Here is an 18,043-nt window from a genome sequence, read left to right as displayed (position 1 = left end):
CCCGGAAGAAAACACCACATTGTGATTGGACAATACCATGAAAGGCGGGCCTTAGGCAAACGTTCCACCAATCGCAGGATTCTTATGCATAGCGCTCCTTATGCTAGTCGTTTAGTAGCAACTGCAGAACAGCTCATTGAGGCTTGGACAATATATTGTAAACTACTGAAATAACGTATCTTTTAAAATAGGATGGTTGATACTATTTAACGTCGGCTCACGCTTAAGGAATTAACGATTTTTGTCTTAATGCCGCGTGTTGTAGTTAGCTTTCTTTAGCTAGCTGTAGCGCTAGCCTGTCAATTTGGCTTTGTCTTGTGTTGTGTTATGAAAAGTTAGTAGTTCCGGGTTTTTCTTTTTTTTACTGAATCTGTCTTAAACGTTTGGGTCTGGCAATATGGTTCAACCACAAGAGCTTCAAGGTAATTTAATAATACGACTAACATAATCATATTTTATGATTACAAACAAAATGCCGTATCACCTTGAAAGTAATGGAGCACTCGCCTTAGGATTGAGGTCATAGTTATTGAGGTTTGTGTTTAATTAAAGATCCAAAAGAAATAACAATGAGTTAATCCCGAATCTACTTTTCTTGGACAATGAATTAATCAAAGGATCCTCTCAAGCCTGCTCACATGACTCCCATTCTGTTTTCAGATGGACAGCTTCACCATTGTCTGCTTTTCTCTGGATCAAGCTTGAGGTAAAGACAAGATAACATCATCACAATGGCCTCTGCTGATGGGGCACTTTCAGTCCACAGCGAAGATGACAAGGACGCTGGTGCCTGTAAATTGAATGCGTCCAGCCAAGTAAGAGATGGAGAAACGTCACAAAAAAATTCTACTTTGAATAGGAACTCTAGTCAGCCTCAAAAGGCTAAAATGAAGAAGAAGGCCAGAGTGAACAGGGTGGCTCAGCCCAACTACACTGTCCACGAGGGTGAGGACATGCTCTTAGTGATATCCAGCAGCACCGCTCAATATGACGGCTCTGCCTGGGCCCCCAAGAGGAAGGGATGCAAAAAGAGGAAGGTGACTAAAGGAAAAGGGAAAAGCATTCCAACTAAGAGAAAAAAGTTGATGAGTGCACCGGTTGTCAAGCAAAAAGAGGAGATCCCTGAGTTTGTACTGGAGGCACCAAGTGACCACAGTTGGGGGCAAATGCTTCCAGAGGAGGTGCTGGTCAATATTTTCAAGATGGTGGTTACCCAAGATGGCGCTGTGCCATTTCTGTGCAGGTAGTTTTACTTTTGCACCTCTCTGACATAAATAATGGCATTGCAAAGCTGGGTTGTGTTTGTCACATAGGGTAGGGAGAGTCTGTCGCCTGTGGAACGTTGCCGCCTCCAGCCCCATCCTGTGGCGAAAGGTCTCACTCGGCCACTGCTGGATCACAACGGGGAAGACTCAGCTCCCGAAAACCGAGAGCAAAATCAAGTACACGATAGACTGGCTGGCACAGAAGAGGTAAATGAGGATTTGGTATTTGGATGAGCTGTGTCGAATTCAGCACAAAAAAATATTTGCTTTCTTAGATTCTCACAACTGCGAGAGTTCTCCCTCCATCACTGGACCAAGAATGTCAACTATGCAGTAGATGTAAGTCACCAAAACATATACTCACACTTAGAATTGAGTTATTGTGATGTGTGCATGATACTGATAATGTTTCAGTGCCGATACAAACATGCATTAAGGACTTTAGACTTGCCAACATGTAAACATTTTGGTACTCTGCACCCATTTTGACCCTTGAAAAGGCTAAATACGCATCGCTGGAGCATATGTTGACTCATTCCTCGCCTTGCAAACTTCTGTGTGGCATGATGTGTATTCATTCATCCATTCATTCATTTTCTACCGCTTATCCTCACGAGGGTCGCGGGGGGTGCTGATTGGCGATTCCAAATTGTCCATTGGTATGAATGTGAGTGTGAATGAACCTACATGAACGCCTTCTGCACCGATTTCGGATCAACATTTACAAAACAAGAGCTGTTTCTCCAGCTCTGTCAGGCACAAAGTAAGCAACACCCATTCAAAATAAAATCTTCAATCTTCAATTGTCATTGTTTACTCACCATACAATGCAGGTTTAAGCCCATCAATTACTTGAATCAACTCCCCTTCTCTCTTTAATTACCATTGTCGACTTATGTGTTTTCACAAAGAAGCTAACAAGCTAAATAGGTTGCGGTTGCTCTCGTGATTTGAGGTCATGTTGCATGTTTGACCTTGATGAAGGGCTGTTAAATCAGGGATGTCAAAAGTGTGGTCTCTGCTTCTTTTTTTTTGGTCAGCACATAGTGGAAGTAAAATGATACAGTGTAAAGAGCGTCAGGTATGAACACTTTATGCTGTTGTTTAAGGCCGTAACCACATGGGGGAGCTACAAGATCATGTGGCTCCCCCAAGAAAGGCTCTGAAGACATGCACTTTTTATATTTTCCATAGAGGCATTTGGGGAGGGGGTGTTTGTTTGATTACATTAAATAATATTGAAAACCCTAACGAAACCTTAGGAGGAAATTGGAGTTCTTCAGGCTGCACGGTGGAGGAGTGGTTATCGCGCAGACCTCACAGCTAGGAGACCTGAGTTCAATCACGCTCGGCCATCTCTATGTGGAGTTTGCATGTTCTCCCCGTGCCTGCATGGGTTTTCTCCGGGTACTCCGGTTTGCTCCCCCATTCCAAAAACATGCCAGGTTAATTGGCCACTCCAAATTGTCCATAGGTATGAATGTGAGTGGGAATGGTTGTTTGTCTATATGTGCCCTGCGATTGGCTGGCCACCAGTCCAGGGTTTACCCCGCCTCTCCCCCGAAGACAGCTGGGATAGGCTCCAGCACCTTCCGCGAGGACCCTCGTGAGGATAAGCGGTAGAAAATGAATGAATGAATGGAGTTCATATCCAAGTGGCCCAACATATTTTTTTAGCATGCAACCCTCGGTTTGGACACCCCTGGCCTAGAGGTATGCGTCATTTTGTGATGAGTCTGTCAATCAAATAAATAACAAATAATTCAGGTTAATAATTCCACCTTGTTTGTGACATGATGATGACATGTAGGTCGTGTCCAAGTTCTGCCCTCATCTTGGTGCCCTCACACTCTCCTACTGCTCGGGCCTGACGGAGGTGGGCTTCCAAAGCCTCGGCCTGCACAGCCGCTCTCTGCAGAGCTTAAACCTCCAGTACACAGAGGTAATTCTTGTTTCCCACCCCTTTGTTGCATAATTCACGTTTATGTGAGTGTATACATATTATTTTGTGCTGTAGTTTCAGGTGGAGGGTCTTCTGAGTTACCTGGAACTCTACGGATGTCAGATAAGACAGATTTGGTTCACTCACGGCCTGAAGAATGACCGACTGTTGACTGCCATCTCTGTAAGAACATGTTTCTCACGTGGATGTGTGCAAAGCATCATAGCATCAAAGCGTTCACCGTGTTTTGGCCTTTCAGAGGGGATGCTGTCGTGATCTGGAGTTGTTGGAGGTCAACACGAAGCTGGACAGTAAAGATGGCGAACTTCCCATTTGCATCCAGGCGCTACAGACTGCATGCCCCAAACTTAAGGTAAATACAATATTTGTTTGGAGGATTATTTCCTGACTACTCGCACGGCATATCCATCCACCGATTGTACTTGATGTCAGACTTTCCGGATGCTGAACGTCCGACCTCTGCACAAGACCATGCGTAGCGGCACCGAATTGTCATTGGGCTTCCCCTCACTGGAGGAGCTCTGTATTGCCACCACATCTTACTCCTACATGAACGACAAAGACTTGTGGGACATTCTGTTTGCCTCCACCCAGCTGCGAGTGCTGGACCTGCGCGGCTGCTCGCGAATCACGTCGGCTGGTCTTGCGGCTTTGCCCTGTCATGGTAATGAAAAGGTTTTTACTCTAGCCTTGTTTTGTATATGTAGTGAGGAATATTTTTATCTATTCTATTTTTATTTTGATGAAAAAGCATTCTCTTCATTGGTGGTGGAGAAGGAAAGATTAGTTCAGGGTGCCTAGAGTGTGACCTGTTGGCCATTCATTTTATATTGGTAATTGTGAATTTACTCAGTTATTTATTAATTATAACATTTTGCACTCATGATTTGCTTTTCCACGTCTGACACAAAGCTGACACTGACACTGTTTTGCTTCAATAGCTGACCCACAGTTCTTGAATGCACCATAATTGTATGCTGAGATGCAATAATTTAGTTTTGGCTAGATTCAGATTCCATCTGTCAATGAATCATTTTATATTATCATTCAGTAGTGATGAGTAGCTATATTTTCTTTATGTACAATGTGCTTAGTAAGTGTGTCAGGAAGATTTAGGACTTAAACCTGGATTCTGTGGCGAGTGAGGAGAAGAAGGTAGAGTTCTAAACATAACTAATAATTACAACAATCGCTTTTATTGCCAATGTCAATGTTTGTAGTGTCTTTGTTTTGTTTTGTTGTTTTTTTAATTGTATGATAAAAACATTTTTAATATGTTTTAAAATACATTTCTTTTATTGGAATTTCATTCATTATGGGTTTTAATTATGAGGAAAAAAAAGACAATTAAAAAAAATACAAATACCATATTTTCATAGTTTGGCTGTTCCTGCGACGTAGAGCGACTTATTAATGAAAAACCTGTTGATGTTACATAAACACTGGACACCTTTTCTGTTCATGTTTATTTTTCGTGGAGCTGAATAAGCATTGCGTTAGCATATCTTACGCCTATTCAGCCTGTTCTCTATTCTTTTATTGTTAGAACTTGATGTCTTAATGTCTGTTTTGGTCAAGTAGTTTGTAAAATAAATTACCCGCAAAAAATGCGACTTATGCTCCAGTGCGACTTATGTATGTTTTATTCGACCCCATTGTTTATTTTTGGCCTTGTACGATTTACACTCTGGTACGAATTATAGTCCAGAAAATACGGTAATTTTTAAATGTTTTCTATTTCCACCTTGTGAAATCTGGATTGTGTTTATTTCTAATGAATGGTGCTTACTTTGTGCCCGGCAGAGCTGGAATGTCTGTTCTGGGGACAATATTTCAGCAGCCACGGTGGTTCGTCGTCCCTGAAGAAGGGCCTCCACATGGTGACGCAGAAGTGGAACCAGACACTGCAACAGCTGGACATCGCCAATCAGCTCTTCTCAGAGGAGGACCTGGAGGTCGCCATGTCCCACCTTGCTCGAGCCACTGAAGGCAACACTCTGCGTTCACTCAACCTGAGCGGGACCAGGATCACGACATGTGCCCTCAGGTACCAGGAACGCATGGACTGAACGTACTTCCCATTTACTAGTTTTACCATCGTCTCTACTGTTTGCAGACCACTCATCAGCCAAACAACGGCACTCAACTATCTCAATCTGTCTTCCTGTCGATATCTTCCAAGAGGACTGAAGAGGATTTATCGTGGACAAGAAGACATTCGACAGTTGCTGGACAAGTTGGAGTAGTGTGTAAATGATAATGGTGTACAATAACAGTCTGTCCAGATGGAAATATTGCTATTGTTACAGGGAAATAACAATAAATCTATACATTCCTCTATTGTTGTGTGTGTGTGTATGTTTTTTACCGGACAACATTGTATGTGTACTTCAATTTTCCCTCTATTAGGCTCATATTTGAATATACTGGACATAAAGGATCATTTTAATATATATGTGGGCATAATTATTTAAATAAAAAACAAGAATAAGTTCTCACATTCATTTATTCAATCGCTGATTTTTCAACAACGCAGGAAAACATGTTTAAAATATTTAATTATTTCAATGAAAACAAGAATTAGTTCTCACATTTATCTCAAAATTATAGAAAAGGGCTTGGTAAACTTCAACTAAAACTAAAAGTGATTGAATGGATAGAATGGCGTTTGGATCTCAATCACTCCTTATCACAATGAAACAAAGGTATGTTGCTGGTAATTAAAAACACACCAATGTCCTGTATTTTTTTCAAAATTATAAAGTATTTTTTATAAAATTATAAGAAAAGTATTCAGTGCAATCAGATTAAAAAATGTATTCATGACAGTATATATCAAGATGCAAACAAAGTACAAGAGCAAAAGTTAAAGTTGCTTTTTACTTGTGCAACGGGAGCAAACTCAGTCCAGTGGAGGGGTCAGTGACACACCTCTCTATAAGTTGGAGATAGGTGAGGTTCTCTTGTGTGTTGGGATCAAAAAAGCCCTTGGTGTCATCATCTGGATCAGACAGAATCTGGTTCATTTCCTCGTCAAAGTATCCTCTTTGGTAAGCCACCTGCACTGGCACTCTGTGACTGTGTACTGGGTCAATGATGCCTCCTGTGGCAATTTGAGCTTCAAGCAGACGGATTCCATGATCTTTGACTATCAGATCTTTTTTCAGGGCCTGGAACAAAGAGATTGTTTTCTCAGTGTAAGGGTCTCTGTATCCTGTGACTGCTCGTTCTGCTGAGAGTAGTTTGTTTTTAAACTCGCTGCCAACCACTCCCTGGGCCACAGCTTCTTCTACAGAAAGTTTGTTGTTGTTGACCGGGTCAATGACAAAGCCAGTGGCCGCTTGGGCTTCCAACAGAACCAGAGACGTACCAGGAGTCAGCCAGCCTCTGGATTTGGCTTCGTAGATGCTCAGGATCTCCTTGGTTGACTGTGAGTACACTCCTGCAATGCTGTTTGTCCCCTCCAGGTACTTGCGGACAGAGTACATTTGACTCACTTGCTCAACTGTGACTTTTCCTGCGGAGAGATTTTTGTAGACGTCCTCATCGATGATTTTTGATTCAAGCAACTCTGATGCGCTGACATCCTTCCTTATTCCATGGAAGTTTTCAATGTCTGTGGTCTCTGTGACGGTGGTGGTGATGGTGGTTTTTGAGTTGCTGCTGTCCAGTGTTGTTTCTGGTGTCACACATGTGACGACTGATGATAAGGTGGTGGTTGTCTGCTGCTGAATGATCATCAAGGTGATCTCCAGAAAGCGTTGGATTGTGATGGCTCCAGACTTGTACTGCTGAACAAGTTCTCTCCTCTTAGCCTCAGTGATGTATCTGGAGTAGAGCAGATCCCACAGAGACACTGTCATTCTTTGGTACTTGCCTCCTGCTTCGGTGGTTGTCGTAGATTTCAGAATGAGTTTTGTGGCCTCATCAACAAAGAAATAGAACTCCCCTTTCTTCACAATAACCAACAAACTAAGTCCAGTGGAGGGGTCTGTGATACATCTCTCAATTAGTTGAAGATAAGTGAGATTCTCTTGTGTGTTGGGATCAAAAAAGCCCTTGGTGTCATCATCTGGATCAGACAGAATCTGGTTCATTTCCTCGTCAAAGTATCCCCTTTGGTAAGCCACCTGCACTGGCACTCTGTGACTGTGTACTGGGTCAATGATGCCTCCTGTGGCAATTTGAGCTTCAAGGAGACGGATTCCATGATCTTTGACTATCAGATCTTTTTTCAGGGCCTGGAACAAAGAGATTGTTTTCTCAGTGTAAGGGTCTCTGTATCCTGTGACTGCTCGTTCTGCTGAGAGTAGTTTGTTTTTAAACTCGCTGCCAACCACTCCCTGGGCCACAGCTTCTTCTACAGAAAGTTTGTTGTTGTTGACCGGGTCAATGACAAAGCCAGTGGCCGCTTGGGCTTCCAACAGAACCAGAGACGTACCAGGAGTCAGCCAGCCTCTGGATTTGGCTTCGTAGATGCTCAGGATCTCCTTGGTTGACTGTGAGTACACTCCTGCAATGCTGTTTGTCCCCTCCAGGTACTTGCGGACAGAGTACATTTGACTCACTTGCTCAACTGTGACTTTTCCTGCGGAGAGATTTTTGTAGACGTCCTCATCGATGATTTTTGATTCAAGCAACTCTGATGCGCTGACATCCTTCCTTATTCCATGGAAGTTTTCAATGTCTGTGGTCTCTGTGACGGTGGTGGTGATGGTGGTTTTTGAGTTGCTGCTGTCCAGTGTTGTTTCTGGTGTCACACATGTGACGACTGATGATGAGGTGGTGGTTGTCTGCTGCTGAATGATCATCAAGGTGATCTCCAGAAAGCGTTGGATTGTGATGGCTCCAGACTTGTACTGCTGAACAAGTTCTCTCCTCTTAGCCTCATTGATGTATCTGGAGTAGAGCAGATCCCACAGAGACACTGTCATTCCTTGGTACTTGCCTCCTGCTTTGGTGGTTGTCGTAGATTTCAGAATGAGTTTTGTGGCCTCATCAACAAAGAAATAGAACTCGCCTTTCTTTACAATTGAGAGTAAGTTGAGGCCTGTCATTGGGTCAGTGACACACCTCTCTATTAGTTGGAGATAGGTGAGGTTCTCTTGTGTGTTGGGATCAAAAAAACCCTTTGTGTCATCATCTGGGTCAGACAAGATCTGGTTCATTTCCTCGTCAAAGTATCCTCTTTGGTAAGCCACCTGCACTGGCACTCTGTGACTGTGTACTGGGTCAATGATGCCTCCTGTGGCAATTTGAGCTTCAAGGAGACGAATGCCATGATCTTTGACGATGAGATCCTTCATCAATGCCTGGAATAAGGAGATCGTCTCACCAGTGTAGGGGTCTGTGTATCCTGTAACTGCTCGTTCTGCTGAGAGTAGTTTGTTTTTCCACTCACGACCAACCACTCCCTGGGCCACAGCTTCTTCTACCGTAAGTTTCTTGTTCTTGAGTGGGTCAATGACAAAGCCAGTGGCAGCTTGTGCTTCCACTAACACAAGAGACGTACCGGGGGTCAGCAGGCCTCTCGTCTTTGCTTCATATATGCTCATAACCGTCTTTGTAGACTCAACTCTGACACCAGCTATACAGTTTGTAGCTCTAAGATACTTCTGTATGGACTCCATTTTGTTTACATTTTCTTCAGTTACTTCCCCTTGTATGATTTGTGTAAAAATGTCTTTTGAGATGATCTTGGACTCAAACAACTCACTTGCAGACACCTGCTTCCTCAGTCCTTTGAACTTTATTTCTTTAGATGACACCTCTGTAATGATGACTGTGAGTATTTCAATTAATTCATCAGTCGTCATGGTACCAGTCTTATATTGCCGCACGAGCTGTTCCTTTTTATGTTGGGATATATATTCAGACAACAACACTTCCCATAATGTCACTTTTTTGTTTTTGAATTTCCCGGCAGTCATGACAAATGTTGTGTTTTGAAACTCGAGTTGTATCTGTTCGTCTGTGTGAAGAATGTTGGATTTCTCTTTTTGCAATGGTAGAAGAAGTAGTCCAGTTTCTGGATCGTTTTCACATCTCTGCATTAGCTCCAGGTAGGATATTTTTTCTTTGGTATTTGGGTCAAAATACCCCTTTGTTTCATCAGTGGAGCTCAGCAGAAGATTTCTGAGTTCATCATCCAGAAGCCTCTTTTTGACGGCCACGTCAACAGGAAGCCTGGTGCTCAAATTTGGGTCTATTATTCCACCTGTTGCTATTTGTGTTTCAAGAAGACGGATGCCACCACTTCTTTGAATGAGCTGTTCATCCATGGCCTCATATAAGGATATTGTTGCTTCAGTGTAGGGATCTTTATAGCCAGTGACAGCTCGTTCAGCTAACAGAAGCTGCTGATGTACATCTGGTCCAATTACTTCCTCTCGGGCAGCTTGATCAACAGTGTAGAACTTATTCTTGAGAGGATCAATAACCCATCCTGTTGATGCCTGTGCTTCAAGAAGTAAAAGTGCAATGCCATGACTCAACACACCGTCCTGCTGTGCAGCATATATGCTCACAACTGTCTGGGATGGATACATTTTAACCCCAGCAATGCTTGTGGTTCCATTCAGGTATCGTCTCACATGCTCACGCTGGCCAACTTCTTCAAGAGTCACTTTCTCTTCTTCGATTTGTTTGAACATATCAGCATTAAGAATGCCAGAATCGAGCAGTTGTTTGGCAGACACAGGCTTTCTGAGGCCCATGATTATTTGGGGGGTTTCACTCTTCACCAGTTTCTCAATTGTTGAAATGACAATTGTGATTATGTTGTGGATGCTAACCTTTCTTGCTCGGAATTTTTCAATCAGTTCAAGGCGCTGGTCTTGAGTGAAATAGCCAGAGTGGAGCAAGTCCCAAAGGGAAACAGATTTTCCCGCAAAGTGTCCAACTGATATGCTCACGGTTGTCTCGACAAACTCCTGTTTAATCTGGCCATCAGTGTACATTTTCACATTTGTCCTTGAAGCTTTTGGTGTACCAGTCATTGGCAAGAGAAACAATCCGGTTTCCTTATCTTTTACACATCTAGCTAACATTTCCAAATATGTCAGATTCTCTTTGGTATTTGGGTCAAAAAATCCCTTTGTGTCATCAGTCGGGTCCAACAGAATTTGATTAAGTTCTTCATCAAAATAACCTTTCCTATATGCGACCTCAAGAGGGAGATGAAGACACTTTAAGGGATCAATGATGCCTCCTGTGGCAATTTGGGCTTCAAGTAAACGAATGCCATGCTCTTTCACAATGAGATCCTTCTGCAAGGCTTGGAAAAGAGAAATCTTTTGGCCAGTGTATGGATCAATGTAACCAGTTACAGCCTTCTCTGCTGATAAAAGCTTTTCATACATCTGCGGACCAATTAACTTCTCCCTGAACGCTTGTTCCACTGTCAGCTTTTTGTTTGCCAGAGGATCAACAATGAACCCTGTGGCTGCTTGTGCTTCAAGGAGGCAAAGAGCGGTGCCGGGTGTTAGGATAGCATTTCTCTGTGCATCCCAGATGCTTAGCTTCTGGTTGGAGGACTGCAGTATCACCCCAGCCACACAACTCGTCCCTTGCAGGTAGGCTCGCACGCTGTCCATTTTCAACACATCAGTGCTCCTAATCTTTCCATCAATTAAGCTGCTGTATGTTTTTTCATCCACTATTTCAAGCTCCAAAAGATCCACAACAGAAACCTCTCCCCTCAGGCCTTTGAAGCTCAGCCCTTCTTGCTGTTTTATCTCCTTGCTGTCAATGATGTCTAAAATAAGCACAATGATTTCCTCAATTGTGATTTTCCGTGACTTGAACATTCTGAAAATCTCCTGTCTTTTTTCCTCTGACAGATACTCTGAATTGATAAGATCCCACAGCGTTGTGTGCTTACCCTTGAATCGGCCATACCTGACTGAAACAGTTGTCGTCCTGAAGAGCTCCTTCATGGTATCGTCTATGTTGACTTTGTTACTTCTGCCTTTGAGTGGCAGAAGGCAGAGTCCAGTGCTGGGGTCTGTGACACATCTGGACATGAGCTGCAAGTACGTGAGATTCTCGTGGGTGTTGGGGTCAAAGAATCCTTTGGTGTCATCACTGGGATCACTCAGGATCTCATTCATCTCCTCATTAAAGTAGCCCCTCCTGTAAGCTACTTGGACTGGAATGCGATGGCTGTTTACTGGATCAATGATCCCACCGGTGGCAATTTGTGCCTCCAAGAGTCGAATTCCATGATCTTTTAAGATGAGGTCTTTTTGCATGGCTTGGAACAAAGAGATTGTTTTCCCATCATATGGGTCTTTGTAGCCTGTCACCGCCTTCTCTGCAGAGCGCAGCTTTTGGCACATGTCAGGACCAACAACCTTGGCTTTGACTGCATCATCCACGGAAAACTTCCTGTTTCCTATGGGATCAATGATGAACCCTGTTGCTGCCTGTGCCTCAAGTAATATCAGAGCTGTTCCCGGCATTAATTTCCCCTTCTGTCTGGCCTGGTAGATAGTCAGGATTTGGGAGTCAGGAAGAAGAACACCAGCAATGCTGTCTTTCCCCTGAAGGTACACACTTACGTTTTGATCCTCTATAACTTCCTTGACAGACTTCTTTCCTTTTTTCAGATCATCGAGGACCTCCTGGCTAATGATATCAGCCTCTACCAGCTGTTTGGCTGTGACAGTTTCTCTGATGCCTTCAAAGACAACCTTTGTTGTTTTAACAGATGTCTCTATGATTTCCATAACGGTTGAGATAATCATCTCGATAGTGAGCTTTTCCTGTATGTACTTCCGTATAATGTCCTTACGCTGTTCTTCATTAAAGTATTCTGACATCAGCAGTTCCCACAGTGATACAGTCATCCCCATGTACTTGCCACATGTCACACTCACCTTCTTTTTCTTCAAGACCATCTTAGTTTGGTAGTCAATGAAGCTGAAATTGAATCCATCAGATTTGTCACGAAGAGGAAGGAGGCACAGTCCAGTGACAGGATCAATGACACACCTCTCTATCAGCTGAAGATAAGTTAGGTTCTCCTCTGTGTTTGGGTCAAAGAATCCCTTTGTGTCGTCTCCTGAATCCTCCAATATGGTGTTCATTTCTTCATCAAAATATCCTCTTTTGAAGGCCACCTCTGTGGGAAGTCTGTGGCTGTTGATTGGGTCGATTATTCCGCCTGTGGCGATTTGCGCCTCAAGTAGGCGGATCCCATGTTCCTTCACGATGAGATCCTTTGAAAGAGCTTGAAACAGGGAAATAATTTCCCCTGTGTACGGGTCTTTGTATCCAGTTACTGCTCGTTCAGCGGAGCGGAGCTTAGTGTAATATTCCGGGCCAAAGAGTTTGTTTTTCACAGCCTGGTCCACTGTGAATTTTTTATTTTCTACAGGATCAATCATGAATCCAGTTGCAGCTTGTGCCTCCAGTAGAACTAGTGCCGTTCCAGGCATCAGAATGTGATTCTTCATGGCTTCATAAATGCTCATTTTCTGACTGGTGGAGAGTATTGCGATGCCTGCAATGCTGCCTTTACCTTCAAGATACTCCCTCACCCTCTCTATCAGCATCACATGTTGAGTCGTGGTCTTTCCCTTCTGCAGATCATCATAAATGTCTTTGTCAATGATCTTGGAATCGAGAAGTTGTGTTGAGGAAATGCCTCGTCTCAGACCTTTGAAGGTGATGAAGACAGGTAGAAGTAGCAGGCCTGTGTCAGGTTCCACAATGCATTTCTCCAAGAGTTTTTTATAGTTGACGTGTTCTTGTGTGCTTGGATTGTAAAACACCTTCAACTCGGACATCTGGTCATCCAACAGACCTTTTTCATAGTAGCCTTTCTGGATGGCTGAGTCAACAGGAAGATGTGTCTTTGCAACGGGATCAAACAGGCCTTTGGTGGCTAACTGTGCTTCCAGGAGCCTCAAGCCGTAATCTCTTGGCACTAAATCCTTCTGCATAGCTTGGAACACAGATATGGTTCCGTTAGTGTATGGGTCCACATAGCCAGTGACAGCTTTTTCTGCCATCAGGAGCTTCTCTCTCATCTCGGGTCCAAGTAGCTCCTCTTTGACGGCGTCCGCCACAGGTAATATTCGGTTGTTCACCGGGTCTACAATGCCCACGGTGGCAGCTTGTGCTTCAAGCAGGGCCAACGCTGTTCCTGGTTTGAGCAGGCGTTTTTTCATGGCTTGGTATATGGTGATCTTCTCCTTGGTCGCCTCCAGATAAATACCCGCCACTGGTCCATGGAATTTAGCGTTCATGTTCTGGTTTTGGTTAATAGACTCCATCTTGGCCTAATAGGCTACACCTGTGTAACAAAAACATATGCTGAAAATTGGTTTGAATATTGTTTTCAACCAGCAGTAGTCATACAGTAGTAATAAATATTAATGTTGTAGAGCAGAGGTGTCCTAACGCATTCCACCATGAACCGCAGACACAAAAATGGAAGGATTGGCGTGCCACTGTGATTTTCAACTTTTCTTTATAAAAATAAAAACCAATCCACTATATATCAAAATATGCATGTTATGCTCTGCTAACTGTCCCTAATCCCCCTTTGTCATGTTCTCATTCGGGTTCAAAATCAAGCCACAACATTGTGGACACCTCCGCTGTAGCATGTTAAATTAATTCATTCATTTTCTACCGCTTATCCCCACGAGGGTCGCATGGGTGCTGGAGCCTATCCCAGCTGACTTTGGGCAAGAGGCGGGGTACACCCTGGACTGGTGGCCAGCCAATCACAGGGCACATGTAGACAAACAACCATTCACACTCACATTCATTTTACAATATTTTTGCAATAATTTTTACATCAAACATCATGCACTCAACCTTGACAAAGAACGATGAAAGGATCAAGAAGTGACCAAGCATACTCCAGACAGAGGTGGAGGCTGTACAGAAATAAGACTCTAAATGACTTGAAGGAAAAATATGAAAATACACACCTGAAGTTACGTTTCCTTTTGCGTGTGCTGGAAACCTTTGGTTGTGCCAGAATCCAAGACGCTTTGTGTGTATATTTATCTGTACCTGTGGAGGAGATAAGACAAGCTTGCTCATTGGCTGCTGCCGATAATTAATGTTGTCATTTAAATGTCACCTCATTATCGACTCGTAGTATCACCTTTTATGGCATTGATCCGTAATGACAAGATGCTAAGATCTGCCCGTCAACTATCCAAGTCGTTTTTTCCCAAGTGAATGCTAATGAGAAGGTCTATGTTTAAAGTCGTCATTCTTCATCTTAGTGGACTAAAGGTGTGAAATGGCTTTGTTGTTGTGGCAATGACGACATCACAATGAGAACCTACAGGCCCAACCACCCGCATGTCTGTACACATCTCAGAGTGGGCTGGAGCATCGAGTGTGTTTGTGCAACACACACAGCAGCTCACCGGCAGCCTTGTTTGACAAAGTCGCATGTGCACACACACACACACACACTTTGTCAATGTTTCAAGGCTTAAATGTCTTATTATGGCTACTATCTTGGATTGGAGTGTAAAGGTAACTAAGGGTGACGGATAAAGGCCATTGTCATTATTTCATGTCAAGAGGGCTCTAATAATGTAGAATAAAGTGTATTCCCTGAAGAAGGTCGTAAACAGGTTTTTTATATGTTATATGCCTTATTATTATGCCACCTACAGTATATTGGGTAATAGCATGTAAAGGTGACGATAGGGGTGTTATTGAAATTAAAAGTGTGAACTGGCAAGGGATTGCTGAGTAATGATATCAAAAGTACAATTCATTGGAAAACCCCGGGCCTCCAAAAGCAGGATTTGCTGCAATCATTGCAAACAAAAGTCACTGTCTGATGCCAAAACCATTCTGTTCAACAACGCCAACTTTACACCGTATAATAACAAATACAATATACTGTATATAAAATCCTTCTAACAAGCAGCAGCAATGTGTCATCATTCCTGTCAGCCAACTTTACAAATAGCAGCTGTCAGTCCCTCCGTGTTACACGCAACAATTAAAACATACATCCCACAAAAACCAGCAAGACTTTGATGTGTTCACTGACGTCAGCTTGTGAGTTACAAGCGTCGTGCAGCCCGACCTAGAGATGTGTCTGGAAGACACCAATACTTCATACCGCACGCAAACCTCAGCCCCCAAGCTAGAAGACTTCATGGAGCGAGAGATGGAAAACACGTCTACAAATGAAAACACGTTTTACAAACCTAATGGAGGAGGTACACCACTAATAACTCAGTCGCTCAGGATCAACCTAAAATCATACCTGTCAACATTTACACAACAGGAGACAAGAATAATCATAATTGTAATATTTAATAAGTCATTTCTTTCCATAAAGTAAGAAATAAATGACTGATTAATTGTAAAAAGACTATAAAGACTATAAATACACTATATGTATTGTAATTACATTATACTATATTATAGACAGCTGGGATAGGCTCCAGCAACCCCCGCGACCCTTGTGAGGAAAAGCGGTAGAAAATGAATGAATGAATATTCACTAGTGAAAGAGTACCCCTAGTACAAGAGTAGTAAAAGTACAAGAGTACACCTAGTACAGATTATTAGAAGTGAAAGAGTACCCCTAGTACAAGAGTAGTAGAAATACAAGACTACCCCTAGTACAAGATTATTAGAAGTACAAGAGTACCCCAGTACAAGAGTATTAGAAGTGAAAGAGTACACCTAGTACAAGAGTAGTAGAAGTGAAAGAGTACACCTAGTACAAGAGTAGTAAAAGTAACACAGTACCCCGAGTACAAGAGTATTAGAAGTACAAGAGTACCCCAGTACAAGAGTATTAGAAGTACAAGAGTACCCCAGTACAAGAGTAGTAGAAGTGAAAGAGTACACCTAGTACAAGAGTAGTAAAAGTAACACAGTACCCTGGGTACAAGAGTATTAGAAGTACAAGAGTACCCCAGTACAAGAGTATTAGAAGTGAAAGAGTACACCTAGTACAAGAGCAGTAGAAGTAAGACAGTACCCCAGAACAAGAAGTATTAGAAGTGAAAGCCATCAGAGGTGAGTGGCGTGTGAGCATCAAAGCAGTCATTTGAGTAATGCGTAACATTTGGAACATTTACACAAGTGTGGTCAAAGGTGATGAGGGAAGGAATGTTTGCTTTGTGTTTTTTATCGAGAGGGTGTTGGCCCGGCAGAGCGGCACGTCTCATTCAGGCTAGAATGAAAGTAACTCCCATGTCAGAAGCCACTTCTAACAATAAATGTACATAATGAATAGAACGGTACACACATAATACATGCAGTACATAGGTAGGGAAATAATATACTTACTTGAGCCCGAACTCCTCGCCGTGTCAGCAGCCGACGTCTTCTGCTGTGACATCCCGGGGTGGTCATGGCTGGTCACTTTTAAGGCCTTCCCGGCGGCAAAGTCCCTCCCCCCTCAGAGGAACTTCCTCCCCTCTCTGAGGCAGTCGCAGCCGGAGACGTTTCCTCGCCAAAGTCAGGATGCCAGGAATTCTTATCTACTTCCTCAGAGCTTCCATTGTGTTCTGAAAGAATAACTCAAAGCTAAAAGATGTCATCTCATGGTGGACAGGTGTATGCATAATGACATTTTCAAATTGTTGTTAACGAGGAGCGGTAAATCATTTACCCTCACTTGATGCTTTACTGCAGGGATGTTCAAAGTCTGGCTCATTTGCACACATAGTCAGGAGATCAGGAAGACCAAAAAATGCAGGTTAATTGGTGTAATTGGTGGTATGAATGTGAGTGTGAATGGTTGTTTGTCTATATGTGCCCTGTGGTTGGCTGGCCACCAGTCCAGGGTGTACCCCGCCTCTCGCCCGAAGACTCGGATAGGTTCCAACCCTACAGTGTACAGTGTACAAACAATATGACTTGATTTGATATGATTCAACGATTACATTTGTCAATGTAGATGTTAATCTTACATGAAAAAATAAGTAAATTGTATGAAAGTGTCATACAGTATCAGAGCCCCAATAGGTAGTATCGTAAAAAACAAAAAGGGCTGCAAAGGTGATGCGGAAAGAATCAGCGTTTGCGCTGTGCTTAAACAGGCTTTGTGCACACTGATATTGTATCTCCTCTCTGGCACAGAAAAGGGAGTCGGCTGCATCCGCGCTTCAGAAGGCAGCGGATGCAGCTGGAGGGGCCCCAGCAGAGGTGGATGAACCTGCTTTTCATTCAGGATTTCAGTGAATAATGTGAGAAGACTAGAAATAAATCCACTGGGAAATAGAAAAGGTGAGTTGTGGGTACCAGCATGTTGTTTATGTATATAAACAAGTATATTGGCTTTGTTTGGCTTGAAATAAGCTATGGAAATAAACGTTACAAAAAATGTTAATTCTGTAAAAGTAGCTCTCCTATAAAAAAAATCGGTACGTTTGATAAAAATAATGAAATCAGGAAGGGGGCAAACACTGTATATATATAATCCATACATCCAGTAATATATACATGTGTATATTATTAGATATGTCATACCAACATTTGATTGGTAGTTTGATAATTTTCCTCAAATAAAACTAGAGTATCATACGTAGAACTGACTAAAATGTGACTAAGAAGAAAACAAGAAGACAAGAAGAATTTTTGATGTTAAAATGTTAAATAAAATGTGTCTGTTGCTGTGTTCCAACACTTGGGGAGCTGAGTGGAGGGTGGACAGGAAGTGACATCAGGGGCTCAGAGCCCGAGTTGGGAATTATTGTGCCTGTTTTGAGATCATTGTAGCAATAAAAGCATGTTGGTCAGGTCTGGTGCTTGTGTGTCCCACCCAACATTACTGACACCTATTGGCCAGTGTAGAATACTACATATC

The 18,043-nt window shown here is 42.8% G+C and overlaps 2 protein-coding genes across 7 annotated transcripts; one reads left to right on the top strand and one right to left on the bottom strand.

The window, feature by feature from the left end:
* Window positions 1–84: 84 nt before the first annotated feature.
* On the top strand, window positions 85–5,558 carry fbxl6 (F-box and leucine-rich repeat protein 6). 4 transcript variants are annotated; one of them, XM_058047629.1, is made up of 11 exons: window positions 85–422; window positions 661–706; window positions 760–1,243; window positions 1,314–1,472; window positions 1,541–1,604; window positions 3,076–3,207; window positions 3,283–3,390; window positions 3,467–3,580; window positions 3,661–3,892; window positions 5,032–5,275; window positions 5,345–5,558. In XM_058047629.1, exons 3-11 carry the CDS (start codon window positions 888–890, stop codon window positions 5,472–5,474), a joined length of 1,539 nt encoding a protein of 512 aa, XP_057903612.1. In that variant the 5' UTR covers window positions 85–422; window positions 661–706; window positions 760–887; the 3' UTR covers window positions 5,475–5,558. The 4 variants fall into 4 exon arrangements, with proteins under 4 accessions (XP_057903612.1, XP_057903613.1, XP_057903610.1 ...); XM_058047630.1 differs by having other exon boundaries at window positions 661–1,243; window positions 3,823–3,892; XM_058047627.1 differs by having other exon boundaries at window positions 661–1,243.
* Window positions 5,559–5,716: 158 nt separating this feature from the next.
* eppk1 (epiplakin 1) lies at window positions 5,717–16,602 on the bottom strand. Of its 3 annotated transcripts, none has more exons than XM_058047369.1 (3): window positions 16,522–16,602; window positions 14,175–14,259; window positions 5,717–13,528 (listed from the first exon to the last, which is right to left on the bottom strand). In XM_058047369.1, the coding sequence occupies exon 3, from the start codon at window positions 13,506–13,508 to the stop codon at window positions 6,108–6,110; it is 7,401 nt and encodes a 2,466-aa protein (XP_057903352.1). In that variant the 5' UTR covers window positions 13,509–13,528; window positions 14,175–14,259; window positions 16,522–16,602; the 3' UTR covers window positions 5,717–6,107. The 3 variants fall into 3 exon arrangements, with proteins under 3 accessions (XP_057903352.1, XP_057903354.1, XP_057903353.1); XM_058047371.1 differs by lacking the exon at window positions 16,522–16,602 and adding an exon at window positions 15,426–16,260; XM_058047370.1 differs by lacking the exon at window positions 16,522–16,602 and adding an exon at window positions 14,354–15,364.
* Between the last annotated feature and the right edge of the window lie 1,441 nt (window positions 16,603–18,043).

The sequence above is a fragment of the Doryrhamphus excisus genome, chromosome 14, assembly GCF_030265055.1.
Source record: "Doryrhamphus excisus isolate RoL2022-K1 chromosome 14, RoL_Dexc_1.0, whole genome shotgun sequence".
NCBI classification, from domain to species: Eukaryota; Metazoa; Chordata; class Actinopteri; order Syngnathiformes; family Syngnathidae; genus Doryrhamphus; species Doryrhamphus excisus.
This window is presented reverse-complemented; position numbering and strand designations above follow the sequence as displayed.